Source organism: Heloderma suspectum, chromosome 1 (genome assembly GCF_057233095.1).
Source record: "Heloderma suspectum isolate Gila_16-S chromosome 1, 16-S_ref, whole genome shotgun sequence".
NCBI classification, from domain to species: Eukaryota; Metazoa; Chordata; class Lepidosauria; order Squamata; family Helodermatidae; genus Heloderma; species Heloderma suspectum.
In genome coordinates this window covers 138,998,879-139,023,863 of record NC_139458.1, presented here as the reverse complement: position 1 = coordinate 139,023,863, position 24,985 = coordinate 138,998,879, and the positions used below count along the sequence as shown (strand labels likewise).

Genomic DNA, 24,985 nt, shown 5'->3' with positions numbered 1-24,985 from the left:
AGCCAGCCTGCCTCTGTCAGCCTTGGCCTGCCTCTGCCAGCCTCCATTCACCAGCCTCAGCCTGCCTGCCTCTGTCAGCCTGTGCCTGCCTCCGCCGACCTGCTTCCATCAGCCTCTGCCTGCCTGCCTGCCTCCAGGATCAACCAGGTTGCCCCATGGCCTGGGCCCCATGCCCTGGTGGAATAGCTGGGCTTGGTGGCTTTGATGCCATGGGCCTCTTGCTTATGCGCACCCCGCTGCACTCACGGGTCTGTCTCTCTCCCTGGCAGCCATGTGCCTCAGTCAAGGCAGCTGTCATCACTGGTGTCCAAACATTGTGCCCTCCTGGCATGGCTGGATCTCTTTTCCAGGAAGGTGGATGACACGTCAGAGGTGTCTCGTGTCCTCAGCACGAGGGTGCGGCACAATCTCCAGTGTCAAGGCCCGATGAGTGATGCATTGTTACTCCCTTCCCCCTGTCCCCTGGTCTGTTTGGACTTTTCTTTCTGTATCTGTCTTTCATTTGCTGTTGCGGTTAGCCTCAGGGAGGAAGTCACCCCTCACAGCCATCCCCTAGAAAGGAATATGCCCTCTTGGTGGGCTTGACTCAGTTTGTATCTGCCGTTCTGGCCACAGGCTGCTCTTCCCTAGAGCATATGCCCCGGTGTTGTATGGTTTGCAGCCCCAGGCCGCTCTTCCCTACACAATATGCCCTAGTTAGGGATGGCGGAGAATTCCGCCACGGATTTTAGTGAGGCCAAATGCCAGTGCATTCGGCCCCCTGAAATCCGTGGCGGAACAGCCTCCTGCCCCCCCTCCCCCCACGGAATCCCCCCGGGACGGCACTTACCTGGGGCGGATGCGGCGGCTCCAGCGGCGGCCGTTCCAGCGGCGGTGGCTCCGGCGGCGGTGAAAGCTCCGGCGGTGGCGGCTCTGGCGGCGGCGGTAGTGGTGGCTCTGGCGGCGGCAGCGGCTCTGGCGGCGGCTCCGCCAGCAGCAGCTGGTCTCCTGGCCGGCCGCAGCTGGGCTGCTGCCACCGCCATTGCCATCCTTGCAGCTGTGATAGGCTACATAAGAATTTACGTAGCCTATCACGACTAACCCCCCCCCAAAAAACAAGCGTACACAAATGGCGGCGGCTACAGAGGCCGCCATTTGCGTTCCCTATTTTTCGCCGATTTATCTTACGTAAATATTTACATAAGACAAATCGGCGAAAAATAGGGAACGCAAATGGCAGCCTCTATAGCCGCCATTTGCGTACGCTTGGTTTGGGGGGGGGTTAGCCGTGATAGGCTACGTAAATTCTTACATAGCCTATCACAGCTGCCTGGCTGGACGCAAATGGTGGCTGCTATGGCGGCCACCATTTGCGTCCGCAGCAGCCCGTCTGGGCGGACAGCCCAGAGCCGGCCGTCGAGGATTCCGGGGGGGAGGACCGGATTGCCTCCTCCCCCGTCAAGGATTCCGGGGGGAGGGATGGAGCGCCTCCCCCTCCTCCACGAAAGATTCCACGAAAAGGTAAGTGACTTTTGTACATCCCTAGCCCTAGTGGGCAAGGCATTGCACTTTGGTCCATTCATTCCCCTTTCTTTCTTTCTTTCTTTCTTTCGTTCGTTCGTTCGTTCGTTCTTTTGTAGATCCTGTATTGAGAAAACCAGTGTGTAACTATTCCCAAGGTCCATGGCTGCTCCCCAGGCAGCTCTGCCCTACAGAAACACTCGTTGGCATGTAGTAGCTGTAGAACTACCGCAGGTCCTGCCTGGCAGAGTTGCTGTGTCTCCCTGCCTCTGTCAGAAGACCACTGAGAGCCTGAGGTTATCGGAGATCACCAACTGCATAAACTGGATAATTATGTGCCCTTGCGACACTCCCAGTTCCTTCGGTTCCCTAGAATCAGGTTTTTAATTTAAACCTGTTTGAAATGGGGGGGGGGGTCCTCAAACATTAAAATATAGCATACATACAAAATACTAATTTAGTGTGTGCTAGAAATAAAGAAAAGCAGATTTCTTTAAAAAAAATCTCTTGCATCCTGCCTGCCAGGTAATGTGTGTATTCAGCCAAAGAGAGGCTGAGCTGGTGATTCTTCTGCATAAGGGTTGTTTGGCACTTCAAAGAAACCTGCAGCAGAGATTAGGAACAGTGACCTCCGCTTCAACACACTATCGCTTCTAAGTTTGGTCTGAGTTTCTGTGAATATCAAATTTCACCTGCACCTAATACCAAAGCCACTGGGCCAAACTGACTGAAGTTTGGAGGGTGGGCTGCCCACAAGGGGGGCTGGGAGGGGCCAAGGTTTCATGCATGTCTGTGCACACAGGGAAAAGGTATAACTCTTTGCTTTGAGAATTTTTGTGGGAAACATCCAAATTTAACTCCACTTAGCACAAAAACCACTGTGCCAAACCACCTGAGATTTGGCAGGTGGGCTCCTTTCCAGGGCGGCGGCGAAGTTCCCAAATTTCATGCCTGCATCATAAAAACTGAAAACTTCATGACTGTTGGTGTTTTCCCATGGAAGTCAATGGGAAAACGCCAAAAACAGGTGATTCGGATATCCACATCTCGGATCCTAATCGAAGCAGAGGGGGTCCAAGTCAGTCTGAGGCAGATAGGGATCGCTTCAGAGGATCTGTAGTGGCATCCGAAGTGGAGCGGGGGTCCGTGCACAGCCCTATTAAAAACCCTTTTCTCTTCTGTTAGGATTATAGATAGTCCTTCCCCTCATTTTGCTTGTAGGTAGTTCAGTGTTTGCATTTCTTTTGCTCGTGTGCGTGTGCGCGTGCGCATGTGTGTTTGTGTTGTGGACAAGCAAGCAGTTGTAGTGAAGCACTACACAGTCCACATTTCAAAAAACAGTGGGCAAAGCGCTACGCCACACATATTATTTAAGTTTTCTTCTACACTGTGTGGCAAAGCAAGCCCAATATGAGCCATCTTTGGGGCCTTGGCAGGGGCAGAGGTGGGCGAGGTGCTGGTGGGACCAGCAGCACTGGTAGCCAAGCTGGGACGCCCCCAGTCTGGATAGTCCGTCCTTGTGTAGGGCAGCGGAGTGAGGAGGCCAGTCGCAGTGCCCAAAGGTCACTGTTTGAGGAGGCTGGTGTAGGCAGCAACAGCAGCACTCTTGCCAAAGGAGCAGCATCTCCTTCTGTAGCGCAAGATGGCAGTCCATTGATGGACGTTATGTCCAGGTAATGTGTATTCCCAGGTAATGTGTATGCCATTCAGCCAAAGAGAGCCTGAAGTCATCCACTGTGAAGCCGAGTAGCAAAGTAGGACTAGGGGAGAGGGGTTTGCACTTCAAAGAAACCTCATGCAGAGATTAGGGATAATGACCTCCTCCTAATTGCTGCTTAAACACCTGACTTCTCTGATTATCCCTTCATGCCTTTGGGTTGAGTTTCTGAGAACAGCACATTGTATCTGTGCCTAGTGCAAAAATTACTGGGCCAAACTGTCTGATGTTTGGCAGGTTCCGTCACTTCCATGGAGGCTGCCACGTGCCCAGATTTCATGCACTTCTGTGGAAACAGTGAAAAGTTATAGCTCTTTGCTTTGAGAGTTTTTGTTGGGGAAAAAATCATATTTTAACTCCACCTAGCACAGAAACTACTGGGCCAAACTGTCTGCAATTTGACAGGTGGCATCCCCTCCAAGGGGCCTGATAGATCCCCCATATTTCATGTCTTTATCATGAAAACTGAAAAAGATATAGCCATTTCTATTTTCCAATGCAAGTCAATGGGAAAAAGTCAAATCCAAATGATTCAGATATCTGAAACTCGCTTCGGATCGGAATCCGAAGCGAAGCAGGTGGGGTCCAAATCAGTCTGAAGCAAAGCAGGGCTGCTTCAGAAGCTCCAAAGTGGCCTCCAAAGTGAAGCAGAGGGTCCGTGGACAATCTTAAAAATTACCTAGCTGGCTGCATGACTGCTTATCAGCAGAGTTGACACCCATGTGCTGGAAATTTGTGAAAACCAACCCTGCACTTAAGGGCAGACTTTATATTTTTATTAATTGAATGAAGCCAAGGGGGAAAACATCTACCTTTATCTGGGAGAATAAAAGGACATGACTGAGTATGAAGGTTTACAACAACAACAACTGATTTGTTATTTAACCAAAGGTTATTACAGAATTAATAAAATGGAACCAGTAATTAAGAATGACAGTGGATAATGTCCAAAGTTTTTAGATGTCCTATGCTGGACTTACTGAGACTCAGAGCCTCTGCAGGGGTGGGCGGGCGATCATAATGCTCCGCCAGAGGAGACTGCTGGGTCCGGATGGTTTTCTAACAGGTCTTGGGGATTTTCCTATTATTTTGGCAGGCAATTCTGTCAAAGGTCTGGTTGATCTCTGGAATGGGGCAATGGACCAGGTGGTTGACACAATCACTCCTGAGCATTCTGTCTTGCTGAGTGGAGCCAATGACCTCCCTGGTCTTTCCAGAGAGCTGGGGTGATGAAACGAATGGAACTGTGACTATAATGCTGTTGTTGGAAAACTTTGACAGAATCTGACCAAACCTGGCATAGGGCTCATTTGAAAGCCTACTTCAGGGCAGTGAGAAGGGCAAAGAAATTATACTTTGCTGCTACCACTGCATCTGCACAGAGTCATCCAATGCAGCTTTTTAAGTGGTCAAAGGCCTATTACACTCTGGGCCATGAGATGAAAATGTGGACGGCTTGATAGCCCATTATGACTAATTTGTGTGACACCTTGCAGACAAAATTGCTTATTTCTGTGCCAACTTGGATAGCCTAGTTGATACAGGTCTGGTGGACGCAACTTTGTCCCCTGCTTGTCCAGCTATAGTGGATACTTTTCAGTTTGTACAGCCCAAGGGCATGGACAGGATCCGGGGGGGGGGGGGCTACCACTTGTGTGCTGGACCTTTGCCCTTCCTGGCTCATAGACGTGGCTGTGGGCAGGGAGACTGGCCAAGAGGGTGAGGGCAGTGGCAAACACCTGTTCATGGCAAGGTGTGATTCTATTTTGCCTGAAAGAACCCGTGGTAAGAACTCCGTTGGTAAAAGCCCTCCCTGAACCCTACTGTAATGGATAGTTTTTTACCATCCCCAATATTCGGTTCTAGGGCAAGATGCTACAGCATGTGGTGGCTTCTCAGCTGCAAGGGGTTTCTAGATGAGGTGGATTATTTAGATTCCTTTCAATCTGGCCTCAGGCCTGGATTTGGCTTTGGTCAGGGCTGCTTTGGTCACCTTGGTGGGCATTCTACTACACCAGGAAATGGACAGGGGGAGTGTGTCCCTGTTGGTTCCACTGGATCTCTCAGCAACTTTCAATATCATAGGCCATGGTATCCGTCTGAGGCATCTGTCTGAAATGCTACTGATAGCTACTGTTCTACACAGATTGGCTGGAGCTGGGACTCAAATACATGAACAGGATAGCTGCAAAGAATATTGTGACTCCCAATAAGTGGGATGCACAGGTAGAGAAGGTCCTGCGCCTCCCCTCAGGAGAGCGGATATGTAAGATGGCGGAGAAAGTATGAACGCAGGAGGTGAGGATTGTAATGAGACAGCTTAATTCAATGAAAATGGGAAAAATAGAAATGATGATCAGGTTGATGTGTACGTCGGAGCAAGAGAGTGCTAGGAGAGGGGGAGTGTCACAGAAGAAATGGTTGATGACGTTGGAGTCACAGAACTGTAGGTGGAATGTGAAATAGGTGTGTATAGTTGCATTTATGAACCCAGCTAGGAATGAGGCAATTACCAAGGAGGTACAGACCTTCCAAGACATCATAACCCAGTAGAGGAGTGGGTTACAGATGGCGTTGTATCTGTCATAGGCCATCACTGCCAAAAGGAATCCCTCAATGCCCGCAAATGAACCAAAGAAGTAGAATTGCGTGGCACATCCATGGAATGAGATGCTGTTAGTGCCAGCGACAAAGTTCACCAGCATCTTAGGCGTGATGACAGTGGAGTAGCAGAAGTCAACAAAGGACAAAGGACAAAGGAAAAAGTACATGGGGGTGTGAAGCTGAGAGCTGGTTCCAATTAACACAATCATCCCCAGTTTTCCCACCAAGCTGACAGCGTAGATCCCTAGGAAGATCACAAAGAGGGGAATCTGCAGCTCTGGCAGATCCATCAGTCCACGCAGAATGAACTCGGTCATTGTGGTGTAATTCTCCATGCCCCTTTCCTCACCGTGTGCATTTTTCTCCTCCTGAAATATCAGGAAAATATTGCAGTACATGAACTTGTTTAGGTGAACAGCAAAGAGATGTTCAAGTCCTCCCCTTCCTTAATTTCAGGTCCTGATATCAAATCCACAGAATTTAATGGGTGTCGGCTTCCATTGCTTTTGGAGGGCATTCCCTGTGACCTCCTTGCAAGTATTCAGTTTCTGAGTCTGGCTAAACTGTCTCTGTTTAGCTCTGTGTCCTGATAATGGGTCCTGAGAAACTCAGCTTCAAGAGTGCTCCTCTGGGCTGAGGGGCTGATTGAGTTGGGGGAGGAACCAAGGGAATGACGGCTGTAATTTTCCACTTGGAGGGCTTATGATGAGGGAGGGGGGAGAAATTAACTCAGTTCCCATTTCAATGTGAACTTAATTAATTCCACACTTTTGGACAAATACGCGACCCGTATTTGAAATTCACATTTTTCCAAGTGCATTTCTCTTTAAAAAAAAAAAAGCATACAAAAATGTGTATACTAGTGAAAATAACGTTAAAATGCATGATATTAGGAAAATCTGTTGGAAACAATGTGTCCATTATGTGTCTATTGTCCCCTCCTATTTTTTGTTCCCATCCCCACCCATCTTGCAACAGATGCTGAGCAGTATGTGAGCATGGTCATTGGGCTCTTTGGGGGCTTTCTCCCCCCACCCCATTAGGTTTTTTTCCCTAAAGTGTTTTGTACTTCTGCAAACCTTAGGGATCCCCCAAGCGGGCTGATACCTCCCTCTCGGGAATTGATGGTACTGTTTTAGCTACAGAAGGATCAGCACTTGGAGAATGGATTCACTATTCGTATATAGGATTGGAGAATAGGGATCCAGAAAAAATGAAGGCCATGAACCAACATCAGATATCATTTGAGTTGAGGAGACACAGGACAAGCTGAATAGTATGCACACAGCTCTTTCTTCTAGCACCTCGCTGCCAGTCCCCACCCTTCAACAACTGCTGCCTGTGGCGGATGCTTTACTCTGCCTAATGGTAGGGCTGGCTCTGTGCACTGAAATTACAGTATGTTTTCTTCAGTACACTTTTGGTTGATTTAACAGGAGATCATCTGATGACAAAGCAAGAATTTCTCTCCAGGTTCTCATCTTGGTGCTCCATTCTTTTAAAATGCCTTGATCCACTCATTCCCAACTGGAGTTCAGCTATGCACAGTTCCTTGTTAGCTATTTTCCAACAGCATTTCTACCAAAGGGAAGTGTGACTATTGTTCCATGCCCTCCTGCACTATGCTTATTCTTAGAAACTCAAAGCCTGTAACCACACAGCTCAGAAAATACTGATCACTTGTTAAGCTCTCAGAAAAGCTAGGAGGGCTCAACAAAGGCCTGTGAGCAGTGCCTTGCCTTTAGTTACTTGCTAAACCAAGGGATAAACAGCGCAAACACTAGGCCAAAAGCCAAGCATAGACTTCTGGCTTTGGCAGCGATGTCCATGATGTAAAACAATACACAGGTAGATGGCCTCACAATTATTCTTCTCTCGTACCATTCATTCATTCATTCATTCATTCTTTCATTGAATTTATATCCTAATTTTCCTCTTGCAAGGAACTCAAGACAGATTACATTATCCTCCTTCTCTCCATTTTATCCTCACAATAACAACTCTTGAGGTAGGGGTTTGTTTGTTTTCAATTAATCTTTTATTGTGAATCTTTACAAAACAAAACCAATTGAAAACATTACAAAACCTAGAAAAAGAGAATGAAATAAAAATAACAACAACTCTGTGAGGTAGGTTGGGCTGAGAGTCTGTGACTGGTCCTAAGTCACCCAGTGAGCTTCCATGGCTGACCAGGGACTAGAACCCAAACCTCCCGGCTCCCAGTCCAACACTCTCACCACTACACCACCCTGGCTATTATGCCTTTGTGGGTTGTATTGTCTAAGTTTATTGTCCTAATATTTCACTTTTAGATGCTTGATGCTAAATATAAAAAGGAAATGGGAGTGACATGGGTGTTGTATTGGGCTTTGCAAGTCCTTCGGGACTTCATGACCTTATACATTCTCTCTGGAACTCATTAAAATCTGTCTTGCCATATCTAGAGACATAGAGGACTAGCAACAGAAGGCAATGTTGAGCACAACTTTCTAGCCTCCATCCAAGGGGCCACGGTTAGGCAGAGCAAGTGATTGATTTATAAAATCAGTGAGTGTAAGACAAAGGTTTGGAAAGGCAGAATCAGAAGCTGACTATGGGCTGATCCGTCATTTGCATCACTGCGTCGTTTTCAGTGACAGAATTCTAGCCGGTGTTTTATAGCTATCTGTTGTAGAGCTGTTCTGATGTTATCACAATCCATATTCAGAATGTGGCACATAAACATTTAAATAAATAAATGAGCAAGGAGAGAGCTATGCTCAAAATAACTGAATAAGTACCATGTCAGGGGAATATTCACAATGGTGGAAGGACTATAAAGATTGGCATATAAAAAGGCATTGAAATATACGTATATATGCACGCTATATGTATATTCCAATCTGTTTCTGATCGTGAATACAACCCCCCCCCCCAAAAAAGGAGGATTAGTGTTACTCTGCACTAATGGAATTTAGGAGGTTTGGATTTTGTCTGTGCCATGTGACACTGATTCTCCTTGTAGCAGGTCTCTATTAGGAAACAGACATCTCTCATTATCCACCCACACTCACACCTCAACATTACCCAGCTATTTCCTATATGCAATTCATTGTGCTCCTTCCCCAACAAGAAGGAGTTGGGGAAGGAGTTGAATTTACTTGGGTTGAATTTACTCTGTCAAGGGAACAACACTCTGCAGGTGAGGGTGGGATACCTGTTTTCCACCTGAGCACAATGTGAGTGTCTGACTGCTTCTGCTTCAATGCCATTTTCCCAGTCACTACTAAATTTCAGAAGGTGGCTTCATCAGGTCCATGAGAGGAGCTGGGTGTGTATTGCAGCAGTCGCATGACTGGTTGACCATAGGTATAGCGTTGGGCAAGGGAGACATACCACATCCACTTAAGCAAAGTTTCACAACATCAAAGTGGTTATTTTGAATAGGACTTAGAAGGGCGTGTAATGGGAACTCATAGCACCATCAATATCAGTGTTTGGACTCGTTGCATCAGAATTGCTGTTAGCCATGGACGGGGCTGCCCACTATACCTGGTCAAATGTAATGTGCAAATCTCCACCACAGGTATACCATATTAATAGTAATTTGTTTCCCTAGAGGACCCTGGGATGTGTAGGTCTGTGAGACTGGTATAAACAGTATGCATTTGTTTGTGCCTGTGGTAAGTGCTGATTTAAGGGTAAAGTGGAAACTCCACTCACTAACAGAATTCTCAGCACCATCATCAAACCTGCTGAGGGCCAGGATAGGGCAGGATAATTGCATCTGCTCACATTCATCTGTTTATTTTATTTTATGTATTACATTTCTAGACCACCCAATAGCTCAAGCTCTCTGATGATTCGCAACAATTAAAACCACAAAATACAGCATAAGATACATTATAAAAAATTAAAAGTTTAAAACTACAGTACAAAAGTAAAAATAAAAATAAAACCGAGCAGCAATGCAGAGATTTAAAATACGGTGACAGATTTAAAACAACAGAACAAAGGGGGCAATCCTATGGCCACAAGGCACTGTCTAGAGGGCCATAGGATTCTTCAGTTTCTGGGACCCAAGGTGAGAGCCTTGGCGCCAAGCTCAGCTCCAAGAAGCTGTGCCCTTTGCCCCCTCCCCCTTGTAGCTAGCACGGTTCTTCCCCATCTCCATGTTTGGTAACAGAGCACTGAGAGGGTGAAAAGAGGGTTGTCCCAGGGACAGGGAGGGGAGGAGACCACATAAGCCTCTTTACGAGGCTTCCTATGTGCCGCAAAGACCCCCTCTCCCACTCTAAAGTCCCCGGCTCGATGCACAAAATCATGCGTCTAGCCAAAAATGCAGGATGGCCACAGTACAGAGGAGAAGATCGCCCCTGTGCTCCAGCTGCCCTGCATAGGATAGTCGCCTGCCTCTGAGTTCAGAGGCTAACATCTATGTCCATAGCATTGCACCCTAATGCATTGGGTAATAAAATGGTCTTCCCTGGCACTTGAAAAAGCACTATGTAGGCACCAGGCAAACCTCTCAGGGAAGCTCATTCCACAACTGGGGTGCCACAGCAGAAAAGGCACTGTTCCTGGTAGCCACCCACCTTACTTCCTGTGGCAGGGGCTCCTGGAGATGTGGCGCTGAAGATGATCTTACGGTCTAGGCAAGTTAATATGAGAGGAGACGATCATTCAGGTAACCTGGCCCCAAGCAATTTAGTGTTTTGAATGTTAATACCAGCACTTTGAATCTGGCCCGGACATGGACTGGCAGACAGTGCAGATGGAAAAGTACTGGCATGATATGATCGCATTGACCAGTCTTCTTTTTTCCTTTGCCTCCCCAGTTCCTACTCTCCCTGTCTCTCAGGGAAGGAAACAATATGTTATGGTTAGTACTGTGCTGAAAATTTCAATTCTTCAGTTTTCAGCATTGAAAATTGAAAGAGGTGAAAGAGGCTGGGAGGTGAGAATTTCAGAGAATTTTCCCCTGGGGGAGGAGGACAGGGTTTCCACATACCGTTTTAAGTGTAGACAATTCTTGAGGGGGTCTTCTATTTTTTATTTAAAAAACAAAACACTGCCTGCACTTGCAGGAGCCCAGGACTCTTCTCCAACTGGGGTTCTTACTGAATGCCTATTGGAGAGGGTGAGGTCACATGGTTGCCTGAGAGTTCAGACAGAACTGCCAGGCTGGAGAAGAGTCCTGGGCTCCTGCAAGTGCAGGGGGTGTTTTTTAAAAAAAATAAAAATAAAAATAAAAATTAGAAAGAAGACCCCTCAAGAATTGCCTACACTTAAAACAGTATGTGGAAACTGTGCCTCACTCCGCAGCAGAGAAAACAATGCTTCTTTTGCAGGGAGAGAAAAAGTTCTGGAAAATAGGGGGCAGGATTTGGCACAGCACTAGTTATTTTTATGCCTATTTTCCTGCTGCCGCTGGAAAGTGCCATGTACATTGATAGCTTTGTAGGTACGTAAGTAAATAAACAAGTATGTCAATGAATGAATGAATGAATGAATGACGACGACAAGGACCAGGGCCAGCTCAAGGGTAGGCAAGGCTGGGCACCTCCCAAGGGCCACATCGCAGCAGGGGCCCACTGAAAAGGGCATCCTGGGGTTGCTTCTCCCCCTTCACCACTGCAGCCTGCTTTTCGTCTGCCTCGCCCTCTGACCCAGGCAACGGTGGTGGTGAGCAGGAGCACCAGTAGATGCCATGGCTTCCGTGCGCTCTGCCTGGCAAGCAAGTGCAGCAGGGATGAGAAAGAGAGAGGATGAGCGCAATAGCAGCTGGTGACACGGGTGGTGAGGAGGGAGACGCACCGAGGGACGGGCCTCCTGAGGGGTCCTTGCTCAAGGCCCTCAAAAACCTGCAGCTGGCCCCGACAGCAACAAGATGCTTTGGAGCTAGGTTTTAATTTTTCACATTTATTTCTAGTGGTGTGTAAGACAGTATTCGCCAGGTTACCTGAGCACCATGTAACACAGCCAAGAGATTACGCTTCGCAGACATTACCATTTGAGCTGAAATGAAGGGAGGAGGCAGTTCTCACACAATTTCTAACTTAAAGCTTGTTTGAAAATGTTACAATTCATAAATAATTCATCTTTTGCCCAATAGTTCCATTTATACAGACTGTTGAATTTGCAGAGTTTTAAAAGACATAAAGGTATTCAATCTGGCAAGTTGATGCCTGACATTATTGACTTACCAATCACATAAAGACTTAACATTTTTTTCCAAAGAAGCCCTCAAACTCCAAACTGAAAAGCAATGCTTGAAGATATTCAGTTTTCAAAAAGGCAGATATGAATTCTAAAATTTTGACAATTGTTGAAGTCTGAGATTGTTGTAGAGTTGGTAAAATACAGGAAATACATTGTCTTTGCTTAGGCTGTGTGAGGCCAAAGGTGCAGCACTCGACAATATTGTTACAATTGGCACCACCAGGTGAAAACCTCACAACTCTGGCTGCTGAAGAAAGACTTTCTTGCTTAGTCTTTTCTTCAGGGCTTTTTTCACCTCCTCATTCCTCAGACTATAGATGACAGGGTTCAGCATGGGGATCACAATGGTGTAGAAGACAGATACTATTTTGTCCTGCTCCGCTAACTCAAGGCCTCCAGGTTGCACATACATGAAAGACAAAGTCCCATAGTACAGTACAATGGCAGTCAGGTGAGAGGCACAGGTTGAGAAGGTCTTAAGCCTCCCACTGGATGAGCGCATCTTCAAAATGGTGGAAATGATATAAATGTAGGAGACAATCACAATTACTGCATTCCCTACCACAACAAAAGTGGAGAAGGAAAAGAGTACCACCATGGAAACATAGTTATCTGCGCAGGAGAGCCGTAGCATAGGGGGAATGTCACAGAAAAAGGAGCTGACTTCATTGGAGCCACAGAAAGACAGCCTAAAGGTCCCAATGGTATGGACAAAGGCAGTCACAAGCCCCACCAAGTAGCATCCAGCCACAAGCTGTAGACAGACCTTTCTGGCCATAGCAACAGGATAAAACAGCGGGTTGCAAATGGCAACAAAACGATCATAAGCCATGGCGGCCAAAAGATAGCACTCTGTTGTGGCATAGAAGGTGAAGAGCCACAGCTGGGTTGCACAGGCGGTGTATGAAATTACCTTCCTGGTGGCAAGCAGGTCGTACAGCATCCTGGGCACGATGGAGGAGGAATAACAGATGTCAACAAAGGACAAGTTGCTGAGGAAAAAATACATTGGAGACTGCAGGAGGGAATCTGTCTGGATCAGCACAATCATACCCAGATTTCCTGCCAGGGTCAGGAGGTAAAACAGTAGAAAAAGGAAAAACAAGGGTATCTCCACTTCAGAATGATCTGAGAATCCTAAGAGAATGAACTCAGACACTTCGGTCCTGTTCGCCTCTGGCATTCTTCCAGTAGGATTAAGCTTCAATCAGGAACAAGAGCTAAAATAAGGGAATGGGTAAAATCCTTTCCGTCTGTGTTTCGCAGATTTTTAGACACCTTAAGTTCCATCGTCCACTCATTGACAGAATCTGATAATTTTTGACTTTCCAAATTTGCACAAATGTGCAGTTGCAGAAATTTGTGCTTGCGAGAATGAGCAAATCCCCCCTAATGCGCATTGTCACACTTTAGCCCATGGGAAAATGCATATTTTCAGCCAGATTTTTTTGCTTTTGCTTTTTTTTTAATTACGAAATTCGCACAAAATTCCAGAGAGTTAGAAAAACAGTCCCAAGTCCATGGAATCACCCAATTGGGGAAAAGCTGGTCTGCTGAGGAATCAACAGGTCAGATTCATTAAAATCCTAACTCATTTGATTCCATTGCAGATTTCTCCAACATCCCTAGGCATGGGTCTGTCAATAAAGCAATAGTTCCAAAATCACAGTGAAAGACCAAGGTCGCTCACAACTGCATTGGGAACAGATTTTTTTTGTAAACACTTAACTAATTTTATTTCATTTCTATGGTTTGGAAACAGACATTTTAGAACCATTTTTCATGTTGCTTAATTACTTGCATCACTCTAAGCCTGATTTTATGAAGCATATATTTTGTAAAAACACACATGCATGCACAACTTTTTAAAAGGTTTTTAAAAAATGTTTTCAGGTCAAAGATTTAGATGGAGTGATCACCCATACCTGTTCATTAACAAATTGATCATATCAAGCCATTCAATATTCATTAAAATGGATCTTTTAAAAAGAAAAAGAAAGCACTAAATATGGGGGCATCTTTCCAGTAATAGCACCAACCACACTTCTTACAAGCAGAAGACTCTTCCTTCCTCTAGGAAACTTAGACATAGAATTCAATATATATAGTACCTGCTTGCACAGTCTCAGCCATGCCTGTGATCAAGCAGAGTTTTCCTCATATAGTGCACACACTGATTCTAAAGGCTGCAAGTGTTTGTGTGTTTTAAAGACATGGGGGTGGTGCTTATTAGTCCACTGGAAACCTTCCCTTGGCGCATAAGCCCAAGAGTCCTTGGGAGAGCTCTTCCTCCACTCCAGACTTTACAATCGTCTTCAGCATCCATAAACAATTAAGGCTGCAATCCTATTAAACTCTGTGGGTCTTACTGTGACTACACATGCATAGAATTGCACTGTTAGGACCCTATGCCCCCCTACACAATGTCTGGGGTGCCACAGGATGCTTTGGATCCCCAACTCCAAGGCCAGAGACAGAGTTCCGATCTCAGAGGAGGTCCGATCATGGATCTCCACACACACACAGACAGCCACCATGGAAAGCTTTCCCTGGCAGCTCCTCACCTCAGGTTGGAGGCTGCCAAAAATGCAAGAGCCAGGGTTCAGCCACCCAGCATCTGGCTTCCTCAGAGATGTTTTTCCTTAGTCATATGCTTTTGGTGCATAGGCAGCTTTTGCACTGAGCTCTGCATAACAGTGGAGAAATGAAACTGACAACTGGAGAACTGAAGCTACTCCTCTCAGGGTTACCTCCTCCCAACAGAGAACTCAAGGCCTCTCCGCCTGACCTTATTTCCCCTTGGCTCTGTAGGCCTCAAACCTTCACAACATCACAAAGGGTGGGTGGAGGGATGAAGAAGAACCCGTCACATCCCCATCACTGGCTTCATTACCTTCATTAAAGGAAGGTAAACTTCTGCAGTGGAGAGGTTTTTCTACTTGTTGGGGCTCCCCAAGTGAATTAGAGCCCTGGAGGATCAGGGTTCTAAATCACACTGTGGCACTGTACAGTATCTGTTGAAACTTATGGTCCTCTATAGTCTGTGCTAATAGGGAAGATGGGATTCCTTGGCCTCTTTGCTATGTATGCCACACTCAAAAATAGCTTGATGGTTCATGAGAAAGCAAATGCGTAATAGTTCCTAGGGATGGTATTGGTGTAGGGATCGAGTCTGAGGATTATACTGGCCTGCAATATGAGCTTTGATCAGCCTAGTATTTGCTTGCTTTGTAACAGAGTGCACTCATGTAACTCACAGTATTCTGGCAACATATAAAACACAGAGGATGATTTAAGTTAGGACAGATGTTGCATCAGAAAACCAAGGACAAGGCCCCAGCCCTCAGCTGATAGGATCCAATCACCATATGTTAGCTAAAGACAGACAGTCACTTAGTCATGGGTTAGCCAGAGAAGGACACCTGCCCTTGGGCAAGGGCAACCTCACCCCTGAACACCTGTCACCCTTGGGAAAGAGTAATATCGCTTGACTACCACTCCCCAGCAAAGGCCCAATCACAGGATCCTAATGCAGTGGCTTGTTCTAGCCCAGTGTGGTATCCTGAATATGATGCAACATTACATGGCTCACCTCAATTACCATGGTGGAAATCTATTGGTCATCTTGGGAACTAAAGTATATAAACCCTTTCTTTAGCCATAAGGGTCTAGAAGAAGACTGAGCTAGAGCGGAACTGAGACTCTGTCCTTGCCAGACTATCTTCCTCCTATGGAGACTGGATAACTCTTAAGTTATGACTGGAAATACCCCACCTATTTATTTAGTACCAGATAAGGAATTTAGCTAGGAATATTGTAGATTTTGTGGTCTGTTTGCTGTGTGATCAAATAAAGCTTTGGGCCTTGCATTCTGAGTCTATGTTCCTTTGAGTCAACCTGATCTATCCATATCCTTGGCCTAGTATAAAGGTGTTGCAAGGGAAAAGCTTTCCTGGAGTAACACACTACCTGTGAGGAACAGGTGTCTGTTCAAGGTAGGGACGGAGGAGAAATGGAGCTGGTTTCATTTTAACACGAACTTACCTAATTTTGTAAGAGAGCCAGTGTGGTGTAGTGATTAGAGTGTGGGACTGGGAGTCGGGAGATCTGGGTTCTAGTCGCCACTCAGACATGGAAGCTCACTAGGTGACGTGGCGGAACGGCCTGCCACCCCCCCCCCCGCAGATCCCCCCCGGGACGAGACTTACCTGGGGTGGATCTTCCGGGTGGCAGTGACTGCCGCCGCCGCCGCCATTTGCAGTCTTGTCTTGTAAAAAAAAAAAAATGACATGATAGGCTACGTAAAGATTTACGTAGCCTATCATGGCTGGGTTTAAAAAAAAAAACCGCGTACGCAAATGGCGGCGGCTACGGCCATCGCCATTTGCGTTCCTTATTTTTGGCTGTCTTAGTCTACGTAAATATTTACGTAGATTAAGATGGCCAAAAATAAGGAACACAAATGGCGGCAGCCGTAGCCGCCGCCATTTGCATACAGGTTTTTGTTTTTGTTTTTTCCCAGAGCCCTCTGTGGCTGGAAATCCAGCTGCGGACGGCTCTGGCCTGGGCTGGGCCTGGCCGGCTGCTCCACAGAGCTGCCGCGGAGCACAGCCAGCCGTGGAGGATTCCGGGGGGGAGGAATGGATTGCCTCCCCCCCCCGTCGAGGATTCCGGGGGGAGGGATGGAACGCCTCCCCCCCCACCATCAACATAATCCGCAGAAAGGTAAGTGACTTTTGTACATCCCTAGGTGACTTTGGGCCTGTCACAGACTCTCAGCCAGAACTACCTCACAGGGTGGTTGTTGTGAGGATAAAATGGAGAGAAGGAGGATTATGTACATCGCCTTGAGTTCCTTAAGGATGCAAAAGGCAGGATATAAATGTAATAAATAAATAATTTTGCACATTTGAACCAATGCACAAACTGAAACTCAGTTATCCTTCAAAATGTGCACTTCTCCAAATTTTACAATGAAGTTCTCCAATCAAAAGGTGGGCACAAAAATGTGTTTATTAGGAGAAAGTGCACACATTTCACTTATATGCAGAGTACATCATGAGAAACGCCGGGTTGGATGAATCACAGGTCGGAATTAAGATTGCCAGGAGAATTATCAACAACCTCCGATATGCAGATGATACCACCCTAATGGCAGACAGCAAAGAGGATCTAAAGAGCCTCTGGTTGAGGGTGAAAGAGGAGAGTGCAAAAGCTGGTTTGAAACTCAACATTAAAAAAACGAAGATCATGGCATCTGGCCCCATCACTTCCTGGCATATAGAAGGGGAAGAAATGGAAGCAGTGACAGATTTTATTTTCTTGGGCTCCAAGATCTCCGCAGACGGTGACTGTAGCCATGAAATTAAAAGACGCTTGCTCCTTGGGAGGAAAGCTATGGCAAACCTAGACAGCATAGTAAGAAGCAGAGACATCAGCTTGCCGACAAAGGTCCGTCTAATCAAAGCTATGGTTTTCCCAGTAGTAACGTATGGCTGTGAGAGCTGGACTATAAGGAAGGCTGAGCGCCGAAGAATGGATGCTTTCGAACTGTGGTGCTGGAGAAGACTCTTACGAGTCCCCTGGACTGCAAGGAGGTCAAATCAGTCCATCCTAAAGGAAATCAACCCTGAGTGCTCATTGGAAGGACAGATACTGAAGCTGAAGCTCAAATATTTTGTCCACCGAATGCGAAGAGAAAACTCCCTGGAAAAGACCCTGATGCTGGGAAAGACTGAAGGCAAAAGGAGAAGGGGACGGCAGAGGATGAGATGGCTAGATAGCATCACGGATGCAATGAATATGAACTTGAGCACGCTCCGGGAGAGAGCGCAGGACAGGAAGGCCTGGCGTGCTATGGTCCATGGGGTCACGAAGAGTCGGACACGACTGAACGACTGAACAACAAGCACACATAGTGTATTACATTAGGAAAATTGCTTGCAAGAAATGTGTATATTCCACAAATGCATTTTTGGGAGAAATACACATAAAAATACAAATTTCATGCAAACCTTTAAAAAAACAGACAAACTTTAAAAAAAAAAAACTTGTCAAATTTTGGGATGAACCAAACTCAAGATTGCAACGTTTGGGATGGAAAACTTTAGACTGGAAAAAGGAGAAACAGAAATGGTCAGATTCGTCCACGCCTAGCTGAAGGTGAGAGCACAGGGAGCCCCCACAAGCAGAGAAGACTCCCCACTGCAGAAGCTATTCTTATTCATTTGATGTGTACCCTGTCTTTCTGCCAAAAATGGCACTCAAGGAGGTCAAAAGATGACACTCAAGTTCATCTTCCTGACAAGTGGGGGCAGAGGGCATGGGGCAGGGGCGGGGCAGGAGGGCAGAGTGCGCACACTCATCTGCATCCCCCCCATCATCATGTAGGGCCATGATGCTGGAAGAAGGCAGCAGTGGCAAAGTAGCACAGCACTTCGTAATGAGCAGCATGACACTACGAATTATAAACCACTGGTGCGGTACTGAAACTGTATGCTTGCGTGTACAAGCCATGCCTGAAGGTCCCAGAGATTTGAGAGTACGGCCAGTGGCACGCCGGCAAGAACACTGACAATATTCGGGGTACTGAGGCTGATAAATATAGCAAACACGCTGGCTACGGAGTTGGCCTTAAGCTGCGAGCCAGAAGGGAAGGCGTGGTGTTCCTAGTTCTAATTAGCCATTTCTTCCATGGCTTGTGGCCAGCCCAGTGAGGCTTTATTAAAAGAAGAAGCTGACTGCATTTCAACATGTGCTGTACTCCAGAGAAAACAAGCAACTGAATAAATAATTGTGTACAGAGGACATTATTAGTGGGAAATAAAAACTACATTCTTTGTTTATTCAGTCCTATTATTTTTAATTGCAACATACAGAACACTTTATAATTATTCCCTGTGCAGTTTGTTTTTGCCCCATAAAAAAATAGCCTTTAAAGTGTGCGGAACGATATGATGTAAGATACAACTCAGGAGTGAAATGGGCCGTTCAGATGCATGCCAAAGATTGACTCCACTCTCAGCTAAATGCAAAGAAAGGCACGTGGGCAAACGTACCTAAAGCAGTTCTTGGCATCGACATGTATGACCATCCCACAGCCAATCCCAGGCATGGCTGTAGTGCTTCTGTTGCTAACCCCTGCCTGATTCATTTTGCTCTTTTAACACACGCTCAGGACACTGCATCATGGAACCAGAAGATGACCTGAGTCAACGTGTTTGCCACACTGAGATAGGAACTAGATGTTACAGCAGATGCTGTTCTCCCTCCCTTCCCCATAGCATAGCATCTAATGCAGTGGTGGGCAACTTGTGGTAACCTGTGGCAACTGTCAGCTCTAGCCAGCATATGGGGAGGGATCACAGGGGTTGGAGACCAAAGCATCTGGAGGGCCACAAGTTGGCCACCCCTGATCTAATGGAACTACAAAGGGTGTCTTCATGCAGCATGTTTTCCTGTCTCCGCCAGCACTACCTAATGGTGCAGAGTGGAGGCAGAGAAACTTGCAGAGAGATAAATCATTTAATGAGCTTCCGCCGTGCATTAAAAACGTGGTTGTTCAGGCAGGCATTTGGGGTGGGTTAGGGTATTTTAGAAAATGTTTTTATTGTAGAATTTTATTGTTTTAAACTGTTTTATTATATGCTTGTACATAGCCCAGAGTGGCTGGGTGACCAGCCAGATGGGCGATTAATGAATTAAATAAATAAATAAATAAATAACACCACTTGCAGAAGGAAGCTAGTTGAAGGGAACTTTGCTACCACCTCCCCTTCCCCCCCAGCCCCTGAAAACCCTCTTTTTTCCTGAGCATACATCCGTTGAAAAGTTTTTCAACCATTTTGAATACTTGTCATCTGTCACCAGCACTGCAGACTAGTTGTCCACTTTTCTGTTCCAGGTTACACACATCTCTGGAATTTGCAGTGCCACCTTCATCTCATTTATGACCTATTTTTCAGTTTGTTTGAATGGGAAAAGTTCTGTATTTTGAGAAAATTCCAGATTTTGAGAAAGTTGTGCATTTGGAGAAAGTTTTTTGTGTGACCATTACTTGCAGTTACAACAAACAAAACTAAACAAATGATGGGGCGGGGAGAATATAAGAAAACAAAAATAAAAGCATATCCAATCACAACTGACTGTTCACAATGACGTTGATTAAAAAAACTAAACACAAACAACAAACAAAATGTTTTGACACTTCTGTTTCAAATATACATTTTAACATAATAATAATAATAATTATTATTATTATTATTATTATTTATACCCCACCTTTTCCCCAGTACTGGGACACAAGGTGGCTTACAAACATAAAACATATACAATTAAAACATATGAAAATATGCAAAAGTTAAAATATAATTAAACAACAATACAATTAAAATTATATTAAAATATTAAAACAGCATTTTAAAACAGCATTTTAGCCGCTTACCCCCAGGTTCCAACTATGTCCCAAAGGCCTGCTGAAACAAGAATGTTTTAGCCTGCCTCTGGAAACACATCAAGGAGGGAGCCATCCCAGCCTCCCTGGGAAGAGCATTCTACAACCGTGAGGCAGCCACTGAGAAGGCCCTCTCCCGAGTTCCCACCAAACGTGCCTGTGACAGTGGTGGGACTGAGAGAAGGGCCTTCCCAGAAGATCTCAGGACATGGGCAGGTTCATAAGGGAGGATACGGTCTTTCAGATAACCTGGACCAGAGCCATATAGGGCTTTATAGGTCATAGCCAGCACTTTGAATTGTGCCCGATGCCCCGGAAACAGACTGGAAGCCAGTGAAGCTGTTTTAACAAGGGAGTTGTACGCTCCCTGTAGCTAGCCCCAGACAAAAGTCTGGCAGCAGCTCTTTGGACCAACTGCAGTTTCCAAACACTCTTCATAGGCAGCCCCATGTACTGTGCGTTGCAGTAATCCAAATGGGATGTAACTAAGGCATGTGTCACTGTGGCCAGATCAGACATCTCCAGGAACGGGCACAGCTGGCGCACTAGTTTTAACTGTGCAAAACCAGTCCTGGCCACTGCTGAAACCTGAGCATCTAGGCTTAGGGCTGAATCCAGGAGCACCCCCAAACTGAGAACCTGAGTCTTCAGGAGGAGTGCAACCCCATCCAAGTCAGGCTGAATCCCTATTCCCTGATCTGCCTTTTGAGTTTTGACTGACCAGGAGCACCTCTGTCTCATCTGGATTAAGTTTCAATTTGTTCTCCCTCATCCAGTCCATTACTGATGCCAAACACTGGTTAAGGACAGAAACAGCTTCCTTGGAATCTGGTGGAAAGGAGTAGTAGAGCTGGGCGTCATCAGCATATTGGTGGCACCGAACTCCAAAGCTCCGGACAACCTCTCCCGGCGGTTTCATGTAGATATTAAATAGCATGGGGGACAGAACAGAACCCTCAGGGACCCTGCAAGCTAACGGCCATGGAGTCGAACAGGCATCCCCCAATAGCATTACCTTGTTCTGACGTATTTCTCAGTGAAACTCTCCTTCTCGTCCTCCTCTTCTTCTGCTGTGGATTAAATGAGTTCAGCGCCATCCCCATCATCCTTATCTCTGACCTCTTCATCTTTCCTGCCATTTTGAAGATCCATGCTCTGGAGAGCAGGCTCAAAGCCTTCTCTGCCTGTGCTTCCTGTCTCACTGGGTCTTTTATAGGAAAGTTATGCTTATGCACTAGAGGGCACCACCAAGCTACTCTAAGATCAGGACAAATGGGCCTCTGTGTTCCACACGCTAGTAAACCCCACCTTGATTCCCCTAATGAAGAGCTTGAGGAACAAGGATGTGAAGGAGGCAATTTAGAGACTTCATCCCCAGTAACACCCCCTCTCAGTTATGAGACGTGCTCATAATTATGACATCTGCTCCAGTTGTAATAACTATGAGATGGCTGGTGAAATTAGATTTGAAAAGGGATACATGCCTACTAGATCAGTATTGGGCACCTGGGGGATCCTGGAGGGCCAGATTTATTTTAAAACACATGCTTGCACATACTGAGAACGTTCCTGCTGCTCCAGAGCCTTCCCCTGGACTGGAAAGGCATTGCAGTCTGCCTGGTGCCCTGCACCAGGCAGTGCTAGCCCCCCTAATTAAGAGGGAAAGTGCCACAGAAATTAGGGTCAGTGCAGGCTGTTAGCCCAAGCTGGCCAAAAATGACCCCTTTCCTCTGCAAGGGAGGGGTAGGTTTGGACAGGGTGTGTGTGTCGCACAATGGAAGGAGGCTGGCTGATTGACTGGCCAGTAAATGGAGTAGGTGGCTGGCTGGCCAGTCAGTGGCCAATCTGAGCCACTTGTGGGTTTGTTGGGCGGTCGAAGCTCAGTTGAATGGAGTGGGTGGAGTGAGTGAGGCACAGTATCTGCGTTATTTCCACTCTACCTTTCTTCATGTGTAGAAAGTGAAGGGGTGAGGGGTGGGGGGGAGAGAGAGAGAGGAGACCAGATCATTGCTGTTTATTTTTTCATATTTATACCGGTATGTTCTTTGTTTCAAAATCTTTCCAGGCTCTGTTTTGGGAGTCTGGAGAAAATAATAGGTGGTGCTGGGTTGTAAAACGCAACAAAAATCTTTGCTCCCTTATTTTTTACATCATCTCCCCTCACTTCCCATGATTGGAAAAAAATCTTTATGTGGCCTCTGCTAGAAATTGCTTTCTCTGTGTTGCTATTCTGGATAAATTAAGGTGGGGTGGGGTGGTCTGAACTGGTTTTAAATTGGGGCCTTTTTTGGCTTCCATTATACTTGCTTTAAGTAATTAATTGGCTTCCATTTTGTGGTGCTATACATTGCTTCTCAGTCTGTCTTTACTCTTTCCCTTCTTTTGGTGGTGCACAGTAATGCCCTAGAACATATATTTCTGACTAAATTCCTCCCGTTTTGTATTTGCTGTTTTCAAAAAATCACTATTTTAAACCCTGAGATTATATAACTGAAACTCAGCATTTACTTCAGTTGCCTGCTGCCTCGGTTTTCCTGTGTGTGAAATGGGTTCCCCCTCTCCTCCCCTGCTTCTAATCATTGATAAGTGGCCTCTGCCAGAAATTGCGTTCTCCATGCTGCTATCTTGGATGAACTGGGATGAGAGATGGGTGGTGGTGGTCTGAACTGCTTTAAACTGGGGATGTTTTAGTCCTCCCTTATGCTTGCTTTAAGCAATGAATTGAGGTCCATGCCTGGCCTCCATTTTGTGGTGCTATACAATACTTCTTGGTCTGCTTCGTTTTTTTACCCTTTCCTTTCGTTTAGCGGTGGAAAGTAACACCTTAGAACACAGCATTCCAGCTAAATTCCTCCTGTTTTCTATTTGCTGGTCAAAATTATTGTTTTAAACCCTGTGATTATGTAACCGATACTCAGCATTGACTTCAATTGCCTGCTGTCTCAGTTTTCCTGTGTGTGAAATTGCTCCCACCCAGTTTCTTCCAATCATTGATAAGTTGCCTTAGAACACGTATTCCTGGCTAAATTCCTCCTTTTTCTGCTCCTGGGCCACACTTTAAAAAAGCCTGTGATTCTATACCAAATATTCAAAGGCAATTTTTCAATCATTTCCTCCTATGAAGGTCACCCATTACAACAGAACGTCTGGTCATAATCCTTACTCCACATTGGCTGGTTTTTTGGTGTACCTCATAGGCCTTCTTTCAATCGTATGCATTTTCACTCTGAAATCTAGGGATGGCGGAGAATTCCGCCACGGACTTCAGTGAGTCTGGATTCTTTAGAATCCGGCCCCACGGAGTCCGTGGCGGAACGGACTGCTCCCCCCTGCTACCCTGCGAAATCCCCATGGAGCAGATCCTACCTGCCTCCAGCGGGTCTGGATCCAACCGCTGCGGCCTGCTGCTCCGCTGTGTGGCTGCGAATGGCATCCATAGGCTAAGTAAGAGGGGACGCAAATGGCGTAGCCAATCATGGCTAAAGCAGCGACACAAGTGGCATCCCCTACGCAGGATGCCATTTGGATCAGCCCAGACTTGCTGAGGAGCAGAGCTGGCCAGGCAGGATTCCGGGGGGGGAGGAACGGATCGCCTCCCCCCCCCGTAGAGGATTCCGGGGGGGGAGGAACGGATCGCCTCCCCCCCCGTAGAGGATTCCGGGAGGGAGGAACGGATCGCCTCCCCCCCGTAGAGGATTCCGGGGGGGAGGAACGGATCGCCTCCCCCCCCGTAGAGGATTCCAGGGGGGAGGAACGGATCGCCTCCCCCCCCGTAGAGGATTCCGGGGGGGAGGAACGGATCGCCTCCCCCCCCCGTAGAGGATTCCGGGGGGGAGGAACGGATCGCCTCTCCCCCCGGTGAACCCCTGGAGAAAGGAAGGTAAGGGGGATTCATACATCCCTACTGAAATCATAGTTACTGCAGTGGTTCTTGCACTCTTGACTTGCATAGCATTACAGTGGTATAGGGCATAGTATTTTATTTCTTGTTTTAAACAGAACTATCAGCTCATATTGTTTTGCATTAATACTGTATTCTGTTCCAGGCTTCTGACAAAAACAAGTTGAGGAAGCAGCTCAGAACTTGGTTCTGGAATACTTCCTGGGCAGTGGTTACTGCGTCTCTGAAAGCTCTATGTGCACAGTTCTTCTAGGAGTAGTGAGTGGAGGATAGGGGTGGCTGTAAGGGGAGGAGATGGCCACACACCTTTCCTCCCAGCAATTTTAATTAAATGAAAAATAGTACATTTTAAACAATTTTTTCACCAACATTTCCTTTAAAAAAATGACAGTTTGTAAGAGATAAACATAGATTTATACATGAAAATACTCAGCCTAGTAAACAGAGGGGATGCTGCTCTCCAGCCCCACTTTAACATTAGGTCTGAAACATTTTTAACTACCTATTGAAGAAAGATTATATGTACTAATAATTAGTTATTAGGTACAAATATTTTGATATTTACTTTTTAATTATGTAGGTATTTATATGTATGCTACAGTTGTTTGAG

At 46.2% G+C, this 24,985-nt stretch overlaps 2 protein-coding genes across 2 annotated transcripts; both read right to left on the bottom strand.

Annotated features, from left to right (window-relative positions):
- Positions 1-5,355: 5,355 nt before the first annotated feature.
- On the bottom strand, positions 5,356-6,156 carry LOC146358071 (olfactory receptor 5AP2-like). Its single transcript, XM_084855043.1, has one exon. It carries the CDS (start codon positions 6,154-6,156, stop codon positions 5,356-5,358), a length of 801 nt encoding a protein of 266 aa, XP_084711169.1.
- Positions 6,157-12,254: 6,098 nt separating this feature from the next.
- On the bottom strand, positions 12,255-13,205 carry LOC146358070 (olfactory receptor 9I1-like). Its single transcript, XM_084855034.1, has one exon. It carries the CDS (start codon positions 13,203-13,205, stop codon positions 12,255-12,257), a length of 951 nt encoding a protein of 316 aa, XP_084711160.1.
- Positions 13,206-24,985: the final 11,780 nt, after the last annotated feature.

Bases quoted from the DNA above. Each gene is read 5' to 3' on its own strand.
- LOC146358071 (XM_084855043.1), bottom strand. From the start codon at position 6,156: ATGGAGAATTACACCACAATGACCGAGTTCATTCTGCGTGGACTGATG.
- LOC146358070 (XM_084855034.1), bottom strand. From the start codon at position 13,205: ATGCCAGAGGCGAACAGGACCGAAGTGTCTGAGTTCATTCTCTTAGGA.